The following is a 22,642-nucleotide window of genomic DNA, read 5'->3' as shown; positions in this document are numbered from 1 at the left end:
TTTACCAGCTACTTTTTGACACTGCTATAACATACCCTAGTGGTGGTCAGTTCTAGGACCTAGGTTTTCCAGCTGTGATGCATCAAACCCATAGGCGTATAATTTGCACTTCTAAGAGAGGACAGCTTCGTCCTAATCTGATTATGTTTATCATATACCTGAAGGGGAGACAATGCTATCTTGTTAGGATATAGCTTTCCGTGGTGTCTAGGAACAGATATGTTAGGTGTCAGTGTAGAGATAGTTCTTAATTGTCACATAGATATGTTCTCCAAGCAACTTCAGACATGTACTGTATTGTGAAAAGTGCATTGTCTAAATAGAAAAAAGAAACTTAGACTTTGTGCCCTAGCCAAAAATAATCTTCATACTTCTGGGAAACCCTCTCCAGAGATTTTCATCTACATGTTATTGGTCAGAACTGTGTGAAAGGACTACTCTTAGCTGGACATGCCTTTGGGAAGTGAGAATTTTGCTTTCCATCCTGTATATAGAGAAGGTAAAGGAGAAGATTGGGAAAATGCAGAGTGAAACAATTGTTGATAGTAATCTGCCACAGAGACAGACCTGTTGAAATGTGTTTACACCATGGTGTTACTATTTTGTGTGACTGATAAATTTGAAGTTGCATTGGTTGTTGCAATTCCATGACCAAATAAACTCTTAAGATTCTCTAACAAAAGCATACCATACCATAGTTTTTAGTCAGTGGAGGCTAGAAATAACATATTTACATCTGACCTCACATAACCGGGACTTTTTTAAAAAAACACTTTCTTGGGAGACACAGAGAAAGCCCTGGAAAAGAAGACAGAGTTAAAAGCTTCAAACTGCCCCTGTCTCTCTATTTTGAAACAGATGAAAAAGAGTTACTAGCATTCATTAATTTATTCAATAACATAATTATTATACACTGGGGATGCTAAGAATTTGCATTTCCAGCCAGGCGCGGTGGCTCACGCCTGTCATCTCGGCACTTTGGGAGGCTGAAGCGGGTGGATCGCGAGGTCAGGAGATCGAGGCCATCCTGGCTAACACGGTGAAACCCCATCTCTGCTAAAAATACAAAAAATTAGCCGGGCGAGGTGGCAGGCTCCTGTAGTCCCAGCTACTCGGGAGGCTGAGGCAGGAGAATGGCACGAACCCGGGAGGCGGCGCTTGCAGTGAGCCGAGATCGCGCCACTGCCCTCCAGCCTGGGGGACAGAGCAAGACTCCATCTCAAAAAAAAAAAAAAAAAAAAAATTGTGCATTTCCAAGCCAAAGTTATATGTGTGGTTTCACCATGCACTAACTAGTTTCATAACATCAGACATTGCTGTTTGATTTTAAAACCACTTTTATATACATTATCTTTGAATTCTCATAGTTCCTGTTAGGTAGAAAAGTAGGTGAAGAGGTTAAATAGCTTTCACATGTCCCGTGCAGTGACAAAGCGGGAAATACAACCTAGGCTCTATTTGATGCTGAGAATGTGTCCTCACTGTACTAATGTGACTGTTAACTAGAAATAATTTCTTTATTAAGGTTGTCAGAATCTTTCAGCTCCCTTTCCCACAACTCACTAAGATGGATGGGGCTGCAAAGGGCTCACACAGGTATAAAATGCCTTCAGATATGAGAATGCTAATGCAAGAAGAGCATTAGAGTGGATGGATCTATTTAATGTGTACATTGTAGTACAGTTAGCTCTGTCACAGATGACTGATGAGAACACAGCTTGATGCAAACAGACTGGCTGTTTCTGAGAATCCATGTGGTTCTGTCACACAGGATGGGTCAAACATCTGGCAAATGGGCAAAGGCTTCAGAGTACTGTTTTCTGAACAGAAGAGAGCTGAATTCAAGGAGCTGCTGTGAGGAAAAAGCAGGTGACTACTTGAGGCTAATTTGGTTGTGAGGACAGTAGTTCTAAGTTGAAGCCCACACACATAGCCTGATTTCTCCAAGAACCAAGAACCAAGATTACTGAGAAAACAATTCTAGCCTTTGCCAGGGTTCTGTTATATTTTGGATGATGGCCAGACTCTAGAATCACATGTTAGGGTCTTCATGAGCCCCTGTTAGCAGCTTTTCTAACCTCTTCTTCACTCTCACATACTCTCTAGACTCTAGCCACCAAACCCAACCCAAAATTCCACAGGTGACAATTTGACTTTTTCTGTGCCTGTTTGGCCCTGTTATTTTTTTTTTCTGCCCAGAATACTTTTGTTCACCTAATAAATTATCCTTTCAAGTGTTAGCCCAAATTTCACTGATCCCAAAACCATGCCGTGGTTCTGAAGTATCTTGTAACAGTGTTATAGTGGTTGCCCTGTCACATCAGAACGTAGTTTGGCTCACTCAGCATGCATTTCCAACCATCCCCTTACTTAGATTCCTCTGCAAGGAAGTCAGTAGGCAAGATAATAGTACTTGCCTTCCCAGACTGTTGCAGCCAAGGGTGGCCACATAACATGGTTTTGGCCAATGAGATTTAGCTCAGAGTTCCTGGGGAGGACTCCCTAGGATGAAATAAAAAACTTTTAAAGAAAAGGCTCTTTACACTTCTGGATTAGAAAGCAGGTGTAATCCCAGGAGATAGAGCAACCATGTGACTATGAGAAAGAAAGTTACGATGGCTCAGAAATACTGAAGGTGTCTGGCTGCTTGATGACATCTTTGAGTGGCTATTCCGTTCTAGACTGTCTTCCTCTGGACTTCTTCATATGTGACAAGGGAAAAAAAGCCCCTATCGTCTGTTACCCTTATTGGTCTAAACTATGGTTGGAACAGTTTTTTTCTTTTTTTTTTGAGACGGAGTCTCGCTCCCTCTCCTAGTCTGGAGGGCAGTGGCTTAATCTCGGCTCACTGCAAGCTCCACCTCTCGCGTTCACACTATTCTCCTGCCTCAACCTCCCGAGTAGCTAGGACTACAGACGCTTGCCACCACGCCCAGCTAATTTTTTGTACTTTTTTTTAGTAGAAATGGGGTTTCACCGTGTTAGCCACGATGGTCTTGATCTCCTGACCTCGTGATCCACCTGCCTCGGCCTCCCAAAGTTCTGGGATTACAGGCATGAGCCACCGCGCCTGGCTGGTACAGTTTTGCTATTTGAATCTGAAAGCATTTCTACCCCTGCTAGGTCTATAAAAGCTTTCAGAGTTTTACTCGTTGCAGTTCCTGGGCCTAGCATGGATACATAAAACATTTGCGGAATAAAGAAGGAAAATGGATTTAGCACCTCACAGTGCCTGCTATTTAGTAAATTTGAGTTTTCTTTGACTTTATCCATGTGCTTATCATCATTCTATTTTAACATTGCTGAAATCAAGATTTGGCTGGGTGTGGTGGCTCACGCCTGTAATCCCAGCACTTTGGGAGGCCGAGACGGGCAGATCACCTGAGGGCAGGAGTTCGAGACCAGCCTGACCAACATGGTGAAACTGTCTCTACTAAAAACACAAAAATTAGCCGGACATGGTGGCAGGTGCCTGTAATCCCAGCTACTCAGGAGGCTGAGGCAGGAGAATCGCTTGAACTCAGGAGGTAGAGGTTGCAGTGAGCCAAGATCATGCCACTGTACTCCAGCCTGGGCAACAAGAGCAAAACTCTGTCTCAAAAAAAAAAAAAAAAAAAAAAAGAAGAAAAGAAAAGAAAAAGAAATCAAGATTTATTTTACAGTGGGATAAGCATGTTTTACAGGATTTCATTTTATTCTCTTAAGCTATTTAATCATTGATACATCTGAAAATCCACAGTCTTTTAGAATCAAAGGAATATTGTATTACTTTAACTATCAAGAAACAAAGTGGGGCCCGGGTGCGGTGGCTCACGCCTGTAATTCCAGCACTTTGGGAGCTGAGGTGGGTGGATCACTTGAGGTCAGGAGTTCAAGACCAGCCTGGCCAACGTGGCAAAACCTCATATCTACTAAAAACACAAAAATTAGCCAGGCATGGTGGCGAACGCCTGTTATCCCAGCTACTTGGGAGGCTGAGACACAAAAATCGCTTGAACCTGGGAGGCAGTGAGCCGAGGTCATGCCACTGTTCTCCAGCCTGGGTGACAGAGTGAGACTCTGTCTCAACAAGAAAAGAAACAAAGGGGGTTAGGGTCCAGTGTAAGGGTCAGGAAACCCAATGGCTTTGCTTTGTTTTATTTTTTAAATATCTTAGGTGTTATAGTGCACAACTATAATCCCAGCACTTTGAGAGGTCAAGGAAGATCCCTTGAGCCCAGGAGTTCAAGACCAACCTGGGCAACATAGGGATATTTAAAAAAAGAAAAAAAATCAGCCAGGTCTGGTGGCATAGCTGTAGTGCCAGCTACTTGGGAGGATGAAGTGGGAGGATCACTTGAGCCTGAGAGGTTAAGGCTGCAGTGAACTATGATCGTGCCACTGCACTCCAGTCTGGACAAGACTCTGTCTCAAAAAAATAAAAATAAATAAATATCGTGTCTCTAGTGCTCATCAAATAATGCTCCTTTCTCCATTCTGAGTCCAGAGATTGCAGCAGAGGCAGAAGCACAGTGAACATTTCTTTCTGGTATGTGACAGAAAGCTATATCATAGCAAAATAGGACAAGAATTTTAATATTTGGAGCCTACATATTTCAGCACCTTTAGAAGAATACTTCCTTTAAACTTTATAGAAAACTTTTTATAATTTATGACAACTACCCAAAATGGCAGAATGAAGACGAAAGATAGGTGATTATATTTTATAGTTGTCTGTTTTAAGCAGGTAATCCTTCGGGTGGAAGACTGTACTGTTGTTTGCAGTGTTTTACTCTCCCCTTTTTCTGTAAGAGGACTGTTTGTATTTGCCCATGCACTTGACTTCTGGAGTATCATGTCCTCATTCAGTGATTTTGGAATTGGTTGTATGTCTATGTCATGCGTTGACCAAAGGGATATGATGAGCAGATGCAACAGATGCCCACATCTAAGCAGAAGCTCAAGAGGCATCATGAGCTTCCTGTAGCTCTCTAGCTTCTGCTCTCTTCAGAGCCAGTATGTTCCAGATTGTGGCTGCTTCTTCAACCTGAGCCTGGGAGTGGGAAGACAAGGGGAACAGAGCTACACCGTGGACCAGCGAAACAGGCTATATGGTGGTGTAATCCACTGAGATTTTAGAGTTGTTACCATAGCAAAGATGGCAAATAGGCCTGGTAAAATAAATGTAGGTTTTAAAATGTAAATTTAAATTAGCTAGTAGGTAGAATCTTAATATAATTCACAACTTAAAAGATGTGTATGATTCATCTTCACAGTGACTATACTTACAACTTAGATTTTGGATTTTATTTCCATTACCAATCTGAACCATTTGTACCCTTCAGAGTTGTATGGCTGGGTGTGGTGGCTCACATATCCAGCCTTTGGGAGGCTGAGGCAGGAGGATCACTTGAGGCCAGGAGTTCGAGACCAGCTTGGGCAACACAGTGAGACCTACCTCTACAAAAAATTAAAAAATTAGTTAGGTGTGGTGGTGCACACCTGTAGTCCCAGCTACTTAGAAGGCTGAGGTGGGAAGATGGTTTGTGTCCAGGAAATTGAGGCTGCAGTGAGCCATGATTGTACCACTGCACTTTTCCATGGGCGACAGAGTGAGGCCCTGTCTAAACAACAACAGCAACAAATTGTACCAAGAGAATAGCATTTTCACTTTTTCGTTGTTGTTGTTCGTTTTCTATTTGTGTTTTTGTTTTTTTTTTAAAGACCAGGTCTCAGTCTGTCACCCAGGCTGGAGTGCAGTGGCACAACCATAGCTCACTGTAGCCTTGAACACCTGGGTTCAAGAGATCCTCAGCCTCTCAAGTAGCTGGGACTACAGGCACACACCACCATGCCCAGGACTCACTGGGTTTTATAGCATGTAAATTTTTTAGGGTTAGGAAAGTAAACATTTTAAATCCAGTTCTTGAAAATGTAACCTTTAATATCCTGAAAGTACATGGCTTATGTGCCTTTTGAACAGATTTTCAGTTTGGACCAGAACACTGGGGACAGGGGAGAGGTAATTCTGGAGAAATTCTTTAGAACAAGAGAAAGCAGATCCTGTAAGATGAAAACTCTGAAACTTGATGCCATGGTTAGTTGGGCATAAATAAGAGGTTAATTACACAAACCTATAATATGTATCTAAGCACATGTGCCATTATTGTGATTTTTGTATGCTCCTAGATTAAAAATACAACACTCTAGATATGCATGGACCCTAGACAAAATGTGTTTTAACTTTTTTTTTGTTTTTTTGAGACAGCGTTTTCCTCTGTCGCCCAGGCTGGAGTGCAGTGGCACCATCTTGGCTCACTGCAACCTCCGCCTCCTGGGTTCAAGCGATTCTTCTGCCTCAGCCTCCTGAGTAGCTGGGATTACAGGCACCCACCACCACGCCCAGATAATTTTTTGTATTTTTAGTAGAGATGGGGTTTCGCCATGTTGGCCAGGATGTTCTCCAACTCCTGCCCTCAGGTGATCTGCCCGTCTCGGCCTCCCAAAGTGCTGGGATTACAGGCGTGAGCCACCGCGTCCAGCCAATTTAATTTTTAATTAAGAAACACATTGTCATCTTATATTACTGAGCTCTGTGAGTTCTGCAAATCATTTTTTTTTTTTTTAACAGCTCTTTGGACAAGACTTTGACTTTAGGAAGCACTTAACAAAAGTATTTATTAAGTGACAATAAAGTTTATGAAGAGAGAATCTGCAGCTGACAAAGTGATTCAGCAGTGATGAATGTTTAGGAAAGAAGCAGAGTCTAGTAGCAGTCACTTGCTCTTGAACAGTTCATTCTCTTGAGCTCAGCTTCTCAATTTGCCAAATGTGGAGTTTGTTCTAAACAGTTACTGACTTCCCTTCCAGCTCTAAAATTTTAGAAGTTTTAAAAATAAATTTTTGTTTTGGAGTAGTTTTAGATCTATTCACAAACAATTGCTAAGTTAGTACAGAGAATTCTACACCTAATTTCCTCGATTATTAACACCTTCTCATGGTAAATTTGTCACAATTAATGGGCCAATATTATACATTATTATTAATTAAATTTCATACTGTATTCAGGTTTTTGTAGCTTTTACCTTATGTCCTTTTTCTGTTCCAGGATCCCATCCAGGATATACATCACATTTAGTCATGTCCCCTTAGGCTCCTTTTGGCTCTGACAGTTGCACAGACTTTCCTTGTTTTTGATGACCTTGACAGTTTTGAGGAGTACTAGTCATATATTTTGTAGAATGTTCTCAATTGGGATTTGTCTGACATTTTCCTCATGATTAGACTGAGGTTGTGGGTTTTCACCCCAGAAGTACCATTCTCGTCGCATTCTATCGAGGGCACATGCTATCACCCCGACATTGCTGTTGATGTTGACCTTGATCACCTGGCTCAGGCAGCGTTTGTGGAGTTTCTGCACTCCCCGCTTTCCTGCTGTACTCTTTGGAAGGAAGTCACTATATGCAGCCCACACTTTACAGGGTGAGAAGTTATTCTTCTCTTTCTTGAGGGTAGAGTTTCTACATAAATTATGTGGAATTTTCCACATGGGAGGTTTGTCTCTTTTCTCCCACGTATTTATTTGTTTGATAATTTATTTTTATCACTATGAACTCATGGGTATTTCTTTTATACTTTGGGTTTTATTTCAATACTACTTTTATTACTCAAATTATTCAAACTTTGGCCACTGGGAGCTCCTTCAATTTGCTCCTATTGCCCTTTGACATACCCCATCATTGTGGTTTTGATTTTGGAGTTCTTTTTTAAGGCACTTACCTTACTTTCTGGCACTATAGGATACTCCAGACTCCTCTTGTATATTTCCTGCCCCAGTCCTAGAATTAGCTATTTGTCCAAGGTTGCCCTGATTTCTATTACAGGATGGTCTTGGAAACCAACATCTTGGTACTAGATGTGTTTGTTGCTACTAAGGGGTCATTGCTTCTAGGCCCTCAGCTAAAAGCAAGAAAAAATATATATGTATACTAACTCATGTATATACAGCTATCTGTAAATATTTCTTTTCTTTTTTTTTTTTTTTGAGATGGAGTCTCGCTCTGTCACCCAGGCTGGAGTGCAGTGGCTTGATCTCGGCTCACTGCAAGCTCCACCTCCTGGGTTCGCGCCATTCTCCTGCCTCAGCCTCCCCAGTAGCTGGGACTACAGGCGCCCACCACCACGCCCAGCTAATTTTTTTTTGTATTTTTAGTAGGGACGGGGTTTGACCACGTTAGCGAGGATGGTCTCGATCTCCTGACCTTGTGATCTGCCTGTCTCGGCCTCCCAAAGTGTTGGGATTACAGGTGTGAGCCACCGTGCCTGGCCTTTTTTTTTTTTTTTTTTTTTTGAGACCGAGTCTCACTCTGTTGCCTAGGCTGGATGGAGTACAGTGGCATGATCTTGACTGACTGCAACCTCTACCTCCTGGGTTCGAGTGATTCTTGTGTCTCAGCCTCCCAAATAGCTATGATTACAGGCATGAGCCACCACGCCCAGCTAATTTTTGTATTTTTAGTAGAGACGTGGTTTCACCATGTTGGCTGGTCTCCAACTGCTGACCTAAGGTGATCCACCCGCCTCAGCCTCCGAAAGTGCTGGCTACCGTGCCCGGCAAATATTTCTTTTTAAAAGTTAATTTTTTTTTGAGACAGGGTCTCACTCTGTTGCTCAGGCTGGAGTGCAGTGGCATAGTCACAGCTCACTGCAACCTCAACCTCCCAGGCTCTAGTGATCCTCTCACCTCAGCCTCCCAATTTGCTGGGATTACAGGCACACACCACCATGCCCTGGTAATTTAGAAAAGAAGTTTTTTGTAGGGATGGGTTTAACTGTGTTGCCCAGGCTGGCCTTGAATTCCTGGGCTCAAGTGATCCTCCTGTCTCAGCCTCCCAAAGTCCTGGGATTACAGGCGTGACCCATGGCATGGGGCCCTATAAATATTTCTGTATATAGCCATCTGTATCTATTAAGTTACCCTCAAATTCATGCAGATTCTCTGACTCCAGTCCATTACCACATGGATCATTCCAGTCTCCTCTCTTTGCATCTATGTAAACTTCCACTCCAACAGTGGAAAACCTGGCCCCCATCATTCGCCATCTATGTAATGAATTGTTCAGTTCCAGTGCATACATATAGTGATTTCAGAATAGTTAACCCACACTCCTCAGAAACAATGTATTAACTGTAGTACAATGCTTATGCACAGTTCTTTTAGTCTTACAAGGCCCACTCATTTCCAGGGTTACTTACGCCAGCACCCCTTTCCTCCACATTCTTCAGTGACATTGTTTAATGTATTTGTAATACAGTTATATTCCTTTGTCACATTCTGCATTCCATCCTGATCTCTCAACATCCTCAATGATTTTCTTATTAATTCACACACATTAAGGCTTACTTTATGCTGTGAAGTTCTATAGGTTTTGACAGATCTATGTTAGGATTCCATCACTACAGTATCATACAGAACAGTTTCATTACCCTTAAAACCTCCCCACGCTCCACCTATTCAACCTGTCGTCTTCATCACCCCCTCCAGAACCACTGATCTGTTTATTGTCTTTATAGCTTTGCCTTTTCTAGAATCCCAAATAGTATATAGCCTCAGACTGGCTTTTTTCATTTACTAATATGCATTTAAGTTTTATCCATTTTTTTATGACTTGATAGCTGAATAGTATTTTATCATTTTATCATATGATTAGACCATGCTTTGTTTATTCATTCACCCATTAATGGACACCTTGGTTGCTTCCAGTTTTGGGTTATTATGAATAAACCTATTAAACATTTGCATGCTGGTCTTTGTGTGGATGCAAATTTTCAGATCAGTTGCATAAATACATAGGTTCTTGATTGCTGGATTGTATAAGATGGTTTAGCTTGTTAAGAAACTGCCAAGAAACTGCTGAAGTATGTTCCTAAGTGGCTGTACCATTTAGCATTTCCATCAGCAATGAATGAGAGTTCCTGTTGCTCCTTATCCTTACTAGCTATTACTATTATCATTTTTATGTTTAGTCATCCTTTTAGGTGTATAGCGGCATTGCATTGTTGTTTTAATCTGCATTTCCCCTAAAGTAAATGATGTTGAGCATCTTGTCATGTGCCTATTTGCTATCTATGGGTCTTCTTTGGTAAAGTATCCATTCAAATCTTTTGTTAATTTAAATAATTTTTTTTTTCCCCAAATTTTAGAGATGGGTCTGTGTCTTAGGCTGGAGTACAGTAGTGAGATGATGGCTCCCGGCAGCCTCAAACCCCTGGGCTCAAGGGATCCTCCCACCTCAGCCTCCCAAGTAGCTAGGATTACAGGTGCATGCCACCCACTGCGCATGGCTAATTTTTTTTTTTAATTATTTTTTGTAGAGATGAGGTCCTGCTTTGTTGCTCAGAATGGTCTTGATCTCCTGGCTTCTTCGGCAATTCTCTCCTCAGCCTCCCAAAGTGCTGGGGTTACAGGCGTGAGCAACAACACCCTGCTACTTTTGTCCATTTTTTATTTGAGTTGTTTATTATAAATGTTGAGTGTTTTTCTTTTTTTTTCTTTTTTTTTGAGACAGAGTCTCGCTCTGTTGCCCAGGCTGCAAACTTCACCTCCCAGCTTCATGACATTCTCCTGCCTCAGCCTCCCCAATAGCTGCGACTACAGGTGCCCGCCACCATGCCCGGCTAATTTTTTGTATTTTTAGTAGAGACGGGGTTTCACTGTGTTAGCCAGGATGGTCTCAATCTCCTGACCTTGTGATCCACCTGCCTTGGCCTCCCAAAGTGCTGGGATTACAGGTGTGAGCCACCATGCCTAGCCTGTTATAGTTGAGTTTTAAGATTTATTTATATATTTTATTTACAAGTTCTTTGTCTTTTTATTATCTTAACAGAGTTTTTCACAGAGCAGAAAGTTTTAATTTTAATTAAGCCCAGAACATCAATTTTTATTTTATGGCATCATGCTTTTGGTGGTGGGGTAAAATCTCAACACCAAACTCAGACTTGTGGAGATTTTCTCTTCTGTTTTCCCCTAGAAGTTTTGTAGTTTTGCATTTACACTTAGGTCTGTAATCCATTTTGAGTTAATTTTTCTGTAAGATCTGAAGATTAAAAAAATAGCTTTATTGACATATAATTCACATACCATACAATTCACCTGCTGAAAGTATACAATGTGGCAGGGTGCAGTGGCTCACACCTGTAATCCCAGTACTTTGGGTGGGCAAGGTGGGAGGATGGCTTGAGCCCAGGAATTCAAGACCAGCCTGGACAACATAAGAAGACTCCAATACTATAAAAAATCAAAAATTAGCTAGGCATGGTAGTGCCCACCTGTGGTCTCAGCTACTCAGAAAATAAAAAATTAGCTACACATGGCAGCAGTGCCCACCTGTGTTCTCAGCTACTCAGAAGACTGAGGTATTTCTTGAGCCAGAGATGGAGACTCGCTGTGGTGCCCACGCTGGAGTACAGTGGCGTGATCACAGCTCACTGAAGCCTCGACGTCCTGGGCTTAAGCGATTCTCCCTAACTAAGATAACTCAGCCTCTTAGTTAGCTGGGACCACAGACACACCATCATCCTTGTCTAACATTTTTTTCTTTTTCTACTCATGCTTTTGGTGTCATGTTGAAGAATTTATTGCCAAATGTAAGGTCATGAATATTTACCCTTATCTTGTAATAGTTTTATATTTTTAACTCTTTTAAGTCTTTGATTAATTTTGAGTTAATTTTTATTATGACGTAAGGCAGCAATCCCCAGCCTTTTTGGCACTAGGGATTGGTTTCATGGAAGATAATTTTTCCATGGGACGGGGATGGGGGATGGTTTGGGGATGATTCAAGTACATTACATTTATTGTGCACTTTATTTCTATTATTATTATATACTCACCATAATGTAGAATCAGTGGGAACCTTGAGCTTGTTTTCCTGCAACTAGATGGTCTCATCTGGGGGTGATGGGAGATAGTGACAGATCATCAGGCATTAGATTCTCATAAGAAGCCCGCAACCTAGATCCCGTGCATGTGCAATTCACAATAGAGTTTGCGCTTCTATGAGAATATATTACTGCCCCTGATCTGATGGGAGGCGAAGCTCAGGCCGTAATGCTCACTTGCCCCACTGCTCACCTCCTGCTGTGTGGTCCAGTTCCTAACAGGCCACAGACTGGCACTAGTCTGTGGCCTGGGGGTTGGGGATCCTTGATGTAAGGTCAGGCTTCAACATTAGTTTTTCCACTCTGGTGTTGGAGGCAGGGACAATGATGCACCTTTCTCTGAGTGACATCACCACGTTAGATGCGGAGTGTTTCTGGTAGCGGGCAGAAGCAGTCCCACGTTTCCTGACTTCCTTCTCGATGAGCCTGGAGCAAAGGTGATCAAGGCCAGAGTATACTCAGTGCTGCTGTGGCCAAGGTACAGCCTCCAGGTACAGCTGGGCAGAAGAAGGGAGCCCTCACCTCTGCCATTCTTGCTTAGAACTTAGTCTCAACAACAGGTAGCTTGGGGGAGGATGACAAATGCTGATGTTTTGTCCCTCCTAGGAAGCTGACCCTCCAACTGGGAGCTGAAGAGGTGAGGGAGCCCTGTGTTCTTGGCTGCACCAGTATAGCGTGGAGTTTCCCTCTCTGAGCTGGAAGCAGGAAGAGAGTGAGTAGGTCTTGGATCAGATACCTCAAGCTCACTTTTCTTACTGGGTTTCAGTAGGTTTTCTTGAGTGAATGTTCCTTCATTTGTTGTGCACCTTTAGGACCATTTTTAGAAATTTAAATGGTTGTATATATATGTTTTATAATGTTCACCAGTTTTGCTTTGAGCTGAGTGTACAGAGCTTCTCATGCTGTTATGCCTCTGTGGGTTCTGTTTCAGTAACTCAAAGTCAGTGAGACTGTGGACAGTGGAAAACCACACAATTCAAAGTCCAGTGCTCACACAGTAATTTAATATGCACACACATATCAGCTATCAAAATGGCTCAGAACTAAATACAGATTGGGTTGACAGTAACTAAAGCAGGGAGTCCTGCATGGTTAGACCTACCATTCCCCATAAATTCATGGAGTATCTACTATATGGAAGGAATTGGAATAGGAATAGAATAGCTAAAAATCTGTCCTGAAAATTAGGAGATTTTCACAACAACAGAACTAACAAACTAATAAACTAAGGCAGCCTATGCTAAGTTCCCAGAGAATACATGCTCCAGTTTTTCAGAAGCACAAGAATTATCTGGGACTGGAGTGGTCAGAGAGGATTTCTGTGGAGGAAGAGTGAGCTGAGTCCCATTTAGAGGAAAGGTAGGATTCAGCCGGGTGTGTAGGTTGTTGGGAGGGCATATTCCAAGGAGGCGTTCCAAAGCAGAGGTGCTCGAGTGTGATTGTATTTGGCATACTTGGCTAATGATGACTAGACCTGCCTACTTGCTGGAAGGTTTGTATAGAGAGATCAAGATGGAGAAATGAGATGGAGAGTGATCAGAAATGCAAGAGAGGCTGAGTTGTCGGCCCATGGAGTTTGGACTTTATCTTAGAGAAGAGTGACTTGGGCAGGATATTTTAGGAAAACGGTTTTGCCTGTAGTGTGTAGAGGGAATGAAATCTCTGCGTGTGTATGTGTGCATATGTGCACATGCACTAGAAAGCCTGGAGGCAAGGATACTAGTTAATAAGATTGTTACAGAAGTTTGGATTAAGTGACGGGATTAGGAATGGAAAGGAAGTGTCTGGTGGATGGTAAGATATAACCGGGACCTGAATAAAGCCAAACAGTTGTTAAAACAAGCATGGTAGTTGTGTCTATAAACATAAAGTCCTGGAATGCAAGCTGATTTAGCGATTTGAGATAGTATGTATATTTTCATTTAAACGGAGTCTCTTTATTTTTGAATTTGCATATATTTTTCTTCCCTCTTCTTATTCCTCTGTACAATACCTCGCACTTACTCTTCCTCTCCGCAATTCCTCTCTTTTAATTCGATCACAAATTAATCTCTTGTATGGATTTACAGGAGGAAAGCAATGGCAAACGGTGTGTATGGTTGCAAGGATGAATTTCTCCCCTTGAAAACATCCATCCGCAAAGAAATGGGAGGCACAGTGACCAACTCTTGCTTCTTAGCAGGTCTAATATGACCTTCAAAACTCCTTAGGACATACTGGTCTTTGGCGGGGCAGCATCTCCCGTCAGACTCAGGCTGGCTGGGTTTCCCACGGCTGCGTGGATGTGTGTGACTCGCAGCTCTAAGGATGGAATTGCCAAAGCAATACAAAGACGCGGACGAAAAGCAAGCCACAAAACCTCATGCCTTACACAGTAGGCTGATCAGTGAAGTCGCGGAAGGTGGCTCTGCTCTTGCCCTTTTAAAATTCCAGTGCAGCAAACACACACACACACCCGCTCGGTTCTTCCCACTCCCGCCACACTGCACCAGCTTCCCTCCCCAAGTCCTGATTCATGAACCGTGCCACCTTTGTCTCATTTTAAACTGTGCAGACTATTTTAATCCTGCCACCCCCATCCCAGATTTCCCCCTCCCTTCATCCTCTGGAAGCTCTGATGTAAAGCGCTCGCTAGGTGGGAGAGCGCTTCTCCCAATCCGCTTGGGTAGGCGAGTTTCCGAGAAGCCCCCTCCCCGGGACCCCGCCGCAAGCGCGGGGGAAGCGCCTCGGTCCCTTTAAGGTGCCGCGCTCCCCGAAGTGCGGGAAGGGAGCCTGGGCGCCGGCGCGGGTCCTGGAGCCGGGTGGGGAAGTCCTGCGCCCTCCCCCTCCGTCCGCAGCCCAGCCTAGGGGGCCAGCGCCCTCCGCCCACCGCGCACGGGCTGGCCATGCGGCGGCTCTGAACGATGTCCTCCTCCTCCTACGCCAAGAATGGGACCGCGGACGGGCCGCACTCCCCCACCTCGCAGGTACCGCCCCCTCCTCCCCCTCCTCCTCTTCCTCCTCTTCCTTCCTCACACCTCCTCTGCCGCCCGAGAGCGCCCCGCCTTTGTGCCCGGCGTGCGGGGCCCCAGTCCCGGGAGTCGGCGGCCCCGCTTCCCCCACCCCTCCTCCACGTCCCTTTCTCCTCCCGCTCCTCCTCTTTCTCCTCCTTCTCTTCCTCCTCCTCCTCACCCTCCTTCAGGTCTCTGCGCTCCCGCTCCGGAGCCCGCAGCCTCCCCCAGCGGATGCCGGGGACTCGGACCCCGCACCCTGAGAGTCTTTGTTAATGGATGTGGTGGGTGCTTGCGGGCTGCTCTTCTGGAGCATCTTTTCAGCCGTCGAGGCTTGGAGTGGGTGGGTGGGGATGGGGGCTGAATTTGGGAGTCGCGGAGGAGACTTGGGTGCGGGCTCTGGGGGACCCCGGGGAGCGGGTCCGGAGGCGGACTCCAGCCGGGGGTGGTCGCCCCGCTTTGTGCTGCGGTCCTCACCGGCTTTTCTCTGGCCCCGTGTGTCGAGTCCAGGTGGCCCGAGGCACCACAACCCGGAGGAGCAGGTTGAAAAGATCCGATGGCAGCACCACTTCGACCAGCTTCATCCTCAGACAGGTAAGAGAAGGAGGAGGGAGAGCAGGATGGGGAGGAGGCCGAGCGCGTGGCGCGGGGTCCTGGAGCCGGTCGTGGCCCCCACGTGCGGGAGCTGCGGGTCCAGCCCGCGCGCGTCCCTTCCCGGCCTCGGCCGGTGCTCGGACTCAGTCCCTCTCCCTCTAGCCTGGGCTCTTGAAGTCTTCGCTTCCCGGCGTCTCCGCACCGCCCCGGGAAGTTAGTTTGTGCATGTGTGTGGACATTTCGGCGGGGACCTGGCTTAAGTCAGGAACGTTGAATTTGAGAGCTGGAAATATGTCTGGTTGCACCTTTGGTGCGTGGAGAAATGTCTTTAAGTCGTATAACTCGACCTAGAGTAACCAGACCCCTCGGGGCCGGCGACCTGGTTTGATTCGAGTTGAGTTAGTGGTTTCTTCTGTTTTGTCCTAATTTGAATACTCTTATCTGTCTGGATCTTGGGAGAGATCGTCAAGCTGCGGTCAAAAGAAAGACACTTTGAGCAGAAAGTTTAGTCTCACTTTAGGACCGTTTCTTGGATTCGCTTAATTAGGGAAAGACAGCCGTATCTGGTTAAATAGGAATTAACGAAGGCCAGCACTCAGCTCCCAGTCTGGATGCGCCTTCACGTCGTGTTTGTTTTCCTAGTGCTTGCTTTCTCCTGCGTGGTTCTAGTGCGAGTTGTCTGTGCTCGGGATCGGGATCGCTGGTAACGCTGGATGCTTAGGTGCCTTTCACCTTGGCACAAGAAATTGGTCCTCAGTTTTCCAGCTGTGCATGTGCTGTTAATGAAACCACCCCTGGCTGCTGGGTGCTAGAGAGATCATGCAAAAGTGAGTCACCTTGATCTTTCTTTGGAACAGAAATGTCAGGGTGTGTCCTAGGTTTCGGGTGACCTAGGAAGACATTGGTCATCGCACCAAGAGGCTTTTATCCCAGGTCTTCCTGTGAGCTGCTGAAGTGACCTTGAGAAGTTCTTTTCCCTCTAGGTTACTCAGTATTGTGTAATGTGTTTTCTAACCTATGATGGCAGCTCTGGTGTTTCTTTAGTGATTATCATCAGTTTAAACATATCAACAAGGAATGGGCTTTAGCCTCAAAATTGGACTCAGACCTCTCCTAAAAGGGTCTGTAAAGCATATTTAGATGATATTTATTATGCAGAATTTCACTTTCTGCAGAGGCGGAAATTTTGACTACCCTTTAATTCAGTGAGCACTAAGCATGTACATTATGGAAATAAATGCATTTTGGATTCCGAATTCATTCTAAAAGTGAATTCTATCCCATTTGCAGTACTTATATTGTGTATTTGATAGGGCAAACATTGTTTATCTTAAAACATCTTTCTGTTATGCAACTGTTTGAGGTCTTGCTGGTGTTTATTTTGTAGGTGCCTATTTTTAGTGGTGTTTCAATGTTGCAAATTCTTGGAAATACTAATTACACAGCAGTTCATTCTATAAACGTTTGACTAAAACTTTTGAGTTCATCTACATAACTGCACTAATGCTTTATTCTTCCTTCCAAGCACAAACAAAATAATATTCTAATATTATTATTCTTTTCTCAATTTATGCCCATAACTGATTGAGATGATATATATGTAAGTTCTTGTAAAGCGTGCTGCTATGTGCTGGCTTGAAAAATGTTAAAAGTATTGCATGCTAAATAATTTTGGGAATAATTTAAAGCAAAGTAGGTTTTTTTGAATAAATACATTTCATCTATGAAATGGGAATTCATTGCTTTGATTAAATAGTCTAATTTAAATTCTGGAGTTAATTGTAATTGTGTTATATATGCAATCTTCTTGTTTTTCAGTACAAAAATAGTACTTAATTTTTATGAGCACTTTACAACTCAGTAAGTATCCTACACATGATCTCATTCAAATGACATCATACAGACTTCTGTATTGGCTACAATAAAAATCACTGAGGGATTTACATTTCTTTGATGAGATAAAGACAATGATTGCAAATGCAGTTTAACAGTAACTTTGGGATAAAATTGAAATTTTCACCCAAATGCCAAAAAATATTTTTTATGAAAGCATAACAGCTGCTTATGTTAACAGAGCCTTGGGCGGGTCACAGTGGCTCATGCCTGTAATCCCAGCACTTTGGGAGACTAAGGTGGGAGGATCATTTGAAGTCAGGAGTTCGAAACCAGCCTGGCTAACATGGTGAAACCCCACCTCTACTAAAAATACAAAGAAATTTGCCAAGCATAGTGGTGTGTGCCTGTAATCCCAGCTACTTGGGAGGCTGAGGCAGGAGAATTTTTTGAACCTAGGTGGTGGAGGTTGCAGTGAGCCAAGATTGCTCCACGGCACTCCAGCCTGGGTGACAGAGCAAGACTCCGTCAGAAAAAAAAACAAAAACAAAAACAAAAAAAACCCAAAACCAGAGTCTCATTATTTATAGAATGATCAGTGATTTATTGATATTTGAATTCTTGATACATTGGAGCGATGAAATTTCTTGGTGCTATTTCACAGTCTGTGTGATGCCTTTGAAGAAGATAGTGAAATACCAAAAAAAAAAAAAAATTGCTAATTTCTTTGTCATATTATTTACAAAAATATGGAGAAAAGCTTTCACTAAAAAAAAAAAAAAAAAAAAAAAATCGATCTGTCACATTTGATGGGGAAGATTGGGCTGTTGGTGAAGCAGAGAAGGCAGTTGACAAACTCACCCAATAAGACAATATTTGTTCTTTGAGCTTGTTAAAAAGTTTCAGTATTTGTGAGAATATATATGCACATATGTGTGCACGCACACACATGCACATTTGAATTGGCTGGAAAACAAGCAGACTGAGAAAGAGAGCCTGCTTCCATTCTGAGCACTGCTCAGGAAGCCCCTCAGGAATCTTTGACCTTGTTTGTGGTCTACAAGATTGCTGGCCTCTACCATGGAGGTTTTGGAATGAATCCAGGGAGCAACTAAATGGCTTCTTTGAGGAAAGGTGAGAAGATGAAGTTCTCTGCCACTGAAAGGAAAGAAAGCTAGGAGTGACCCAGAAATGATCTTCAAAGTGTACACAAAGGCCTTCTTTGGAAATGTGATGAAGTGTTCTCACTCTTCATTGAGGATGAAACTCAAGAATTGGCCCAAATTGGAAAGGAATGATGTTTTACAGCAAGACCTTCGTAAGAGTGTTGCCATCATTGGAGTGGCTTTCCAAATGAGGCTGTAGAATTTTCTTTCAGGAGAGCCCTTCTTACAGGCTATTTATGAATGGATTATTTAGTCATGTTTTAAAGTTTTAGGAAACACTTAAGTATTTGCTATGTGCCCAGCACTGTGTTAGATATTATACAGGAGGAATGAAAAGATGGATGAGCACAGCCCCCATACTCAAAGATTTTTATAATCTAGCAATGGAGACAGGGATGTCTACAAACAGTACAGTGACATGTGACAAGGAATGAGAGGGCGGGCTCAATGACCATGTACCCCGAGTATCTATTATATACCCATAAGTATATCTACCCATGTGTGTCACTACACCTATGGTTTATATGGTTGAGTACTCCAAGTTAGTCCTCTTCCCACTGGGGTTTGAAGAGAAAATCTGATCAGAGTGGGAATAGTTTGCTGACTTTTCCTTGTTAAGTCTGCTGTTATGAGGCCAGCAAAGTCGTACCTGGCCTGGTCCCTACCTGCTTCTGGCCTCATCTTGAGCCATGATCTCTTAGCTCTGGACACAGAGTTTGAGCACACTGTCCTCCCTCTTGCCACTGGTCCTTTGCATATGCTGAGCTCTCTGTGTGACAGGTTCTTGCCCTTCCTTCTGCCTAGTTAACTTTTAATCTTCCCTGAGATCTGGGAATTTAGTCTTCACTTCCTCTTCTAACCTTCCTGATAAAGTCAGTTCCCCAAGTAGGGGCTCCCAGAGGGCCTTGTGCCAGTTTTCAGTAGCACACCACTTTTATTTAACATGTACTTAGATTTCTCTGTTACATTCTGTCTCCTCATCCAGATGCATTCCACGAGGACAGGGCCATGCCGGCATTTGATCTTTGTGTTCTCAGTATCTAGCATAGTATATGTTCAGTAAACATACAGATACGTTCCACGAGGACAGGGACATGCCGGCATTTGATCTTTGTGTTCTCAGCATCTAGCATAATATATGTTCAGTAAACATACACTTGAATGAATGAAGCCATGGATGGATGGAGGACTAACTTGATATATTTTAGGCATGAGGTTCTGCTCCAACATTAAATGCTTTGTTTAGTGGGGAGAAATTGCCTCCTAACAAACTTCTCCCAAAACTCTGTGGCTTAAAACAACAATATATTTTTATTTCTGTGTACTAACCAGACAGTTCTGCATTGTGTGATATTATATGGGCACTGGGATGACTGGAAGGTCCAGAGTAGCCTCACACATGAGGTTGGCAGTTGGTGCTGGCTGCCGGCTGCGAACTCAACTAGAGCTTTTGGCAGGGGCTCAGTTTTCCTCCACCTGGGCCTCTCAACATGGTTGCTTGAGCTTCCTTAATATGGTGGCTAGGTTCCAAGAAGTGAAGGCTGAAGCTGCAGCTCTCCTAAGACCCAGTTTCGAAAGCTACACTGTATCACTTCTCTTGCAACCTCAAGTCCAAACATGTCCAAGAGCCTGCCCAGTTGCAAGGAAGGAGAAAACAGACTATCTTTTGATGGGGTGCAACAAGGTCACATTATAAAAGAGCATATGGGTAAACACACACACACACACACACAGAAAAACAGCAAGTCAAATTCAGTGCCAATAGTATAAACAGGAATTCAAAGATTATTCAATTTATGTAACAAATTACAGAAAAATATATGTTAATTTCAATGGGTGCCAAAAGAGTATTTGATAAATTTTGTAAGTTAAGAATAGAGCATATCTAGAGGCACATGGTATAAAAAAAAGAATAGAAGGCAGCTCCCTAAATCTAATAAAAATTATCTACTAAAATCCACAGCAAACATCACATTGAGCAGAGAAACTAGAAACAACATATGTATGCAGCAGTCAGTAAAAGAGCAAATAATGTACATTGGGGTCCTCTTTTTTTTTTTGAGATGGTGTCTCACTCTGTCGCCCAGGCTGGAATGCAGTGGCATGATCTCGGCTCACTGCAACCTATGACTCCCTGGTTCCAGGGATTCTCCTGCCTCAGCCTCCCGAGTAGCTGGGACTACAGGCACCTGCCACCAGGCCCGGCTAATTTTTTGTAATTTTAGTAGAGACAAGGTTTCACTGTGTTAGCCAGGATGGTCTCGATCTCCTGACCTTGTGATCCACCCGCCTCGGCCTCCCAAAATGCTGGGATACAGGCGTGAGCCATCGCGGCCGGCCACATTGGGACCCTCTTATCCATGGTTTTGCATTCCCTGGTTTCAGTTACCTGTGGTCAACTGAGGTCTGAATGTAGGTGAGTATAGTACAGTAGATATCTTGAGAGTGAGAAAGAGACTACATTACATATAAATTTTATTATGGCATATTGTTAACATTGTTCTATTTTATTATTAGTTATTGTTGTTAATCTCTTACTGTGCCTAATTTACAAATTAGACTTCATTGTAAGTATATATGTATAGGGAAATACATAATATATATATAGGGTTTGTTACTATCTATAGTTCCAGGCATCCACTGGGGTCTTGGAATGTATCCCCCGCGGTTACGGGGGGACTACTATATATTATACTACAGAGTACTATTCAGCCATTAAAGAAAAAAATGAAGCCACCCTGCATGTAATGATATGGAAATGCATTTAAGTGAAAATAATAAGTTACAGAATAATGTATAATAATATTTCATTTAAAAAAAGAGCATGTGGAATGGAAGATACGGTTGCAGCCATTGTTGGAACCATCTACCTTAGAGCAAGAAACCTCGTATTTTTAAAGGTATGCTAATCAGATGATCGTTACAATAATTCAATGAACCGCACTGTATTTAGAGATCTAAAACATTCAGATTTTTAGGTTCATACTAGAATAAAACAAGTTGGCAAACAAATTCTTTAGGTTATAATTTGAGCACCAGTTATAGATATGTTTCTCTGATGAAATGCAAATTCATCAACAGAAGGTATATGCTTTGCGCATAGCTCTGAGAATAATCATATGTCTAGAGGCATGCATATATGCAAAATGTATCCATAAACTTAGAATCACAGAATTTTAGAACAGGAAGAGATTGCAGGAAGAAAATACTTCAGTCTCTTTTTTCAGATGAATAAAACATAGGCCCAAGGACATAAAGGTCACACCAATAGATAATGGTAGAACAGACACAAGGGATCCTGGCTCAGACTCTACTCTTTTTTTCACCACAGTCCACTTTATCCCTGGATAAACAAGCCAAACACACAAACTCACATAGGTGTGGATACATGCAAGGACATATGGAGCTTATCCCTCTTAGATCCTGGAAATGTTCTGAATCTGTGTGGTTGCTTGAAGAACCATAGCATCAGTTAAAGAATTTAGAGACTGTGGTTTCTTCCGAGTTCTATCATGGGTGGAATTTTTGTTTGCTTGGTTAGCTTCTTGTAGGATTATTCCTTCCACCTTCCAGTCTTCTACCAATTCCTCCCACTGGCTGAGCCTCTCTAGAAGCCCACTGACCTGGGATTCTGGGAAACAAGCTGCAGGCTGTGGTCCCCTGAGATAGAAAGCGGAGCAGTGGAGAGGAGGAGTGGATCTGAGGGAAACAGCCAAGGAGGGGCACAACCAGTTATATTTATGTTTATTTTGGTTTGAGAAGGAGTCTCATTCTGTTGCCCAGGCTAGAGTGCAGTGGCACAATCTTGGCTCACTGCAACCTCTGCCTCCTGGGTTCAACTGATTCTCCTGCCTCAGCTTCCCAAGTAACTGGGACTACAGGCACGCGCCACCACATCTGGCTAATTTTTGTACGTTTAGTAGAGACAGGGTTTCACCATGCTGGCCAAGCTGGGGCACAATCATTTTTATATTTTAGCTGCATGGAAGACAGTAGTGAATCATTTTCATCTGCAAAGTTGGGAGTTTCTACTTGCTCTGTAAGTAGACCTTCCTTGCTAAATGGTGTAATCCAGTTACAATGAACTTTAAAAAGTTCACACTTATTTCCTTTGTGAGTTTTTTGTGCAGTGAATCTTCC

At 43.2% G+C, this 22,642-nt stretch overlaps 1 protein-coding gene across 3 annotated transcripts in view; it reads left to right on the top strand.

Annotated features, from left to right (window-relative positions):
• The first annotated feature begins 14,666 nt into the window (after window positions 1-14,666).
• Window positions 14,667-22,642, top strand: part of CACNB4 (calcium voltage-gated channel auxiliary subunit beta 4) — a 266,723-nt gene continuing 258,747 nt past the window's right edge. For 2 of the 3 annotated variants that reach the window (XM_025404344.1, XM_025404339.1), the window contains exons 1-2: window positions 14,667-14,885; window positions 15,420-15,503. In XM_025404344.1, the coding sequence (XP_025260129.1) occupies window positions 14,823-14,885; window positions 15,420-15,503 (147 nt within the window). In that variant the 5' untranslated portion in view covers window positions 14,667-14,822. Of the gene's footprint in view, window positions 14,886-14,944; window positions 15,194-15,419; window positions 15,504-22,642 lie in introns of those variants that run through there. The other variant, XM_025404340.1, reaches the window with a different exon arrangement.

This window comes from Theropithecus gelada, chromosome 12, assembly GCF_003255815.1.
Source record: "Theropithecus gelada isolate Dixy chromosome 12, Tgel_1.0, whole genome shotgun sequence".
Classification (NCBI taxonomy): domain Eukaryota; kingdom Metazoa; phylum Chordata; class Mammalia; order Primates; family Cercopithecidae; genus Theropithecus; species Theropithecus gelada.
This window is presented reverse-complemented; position numbering and strand designations above follow the sequence as displayed.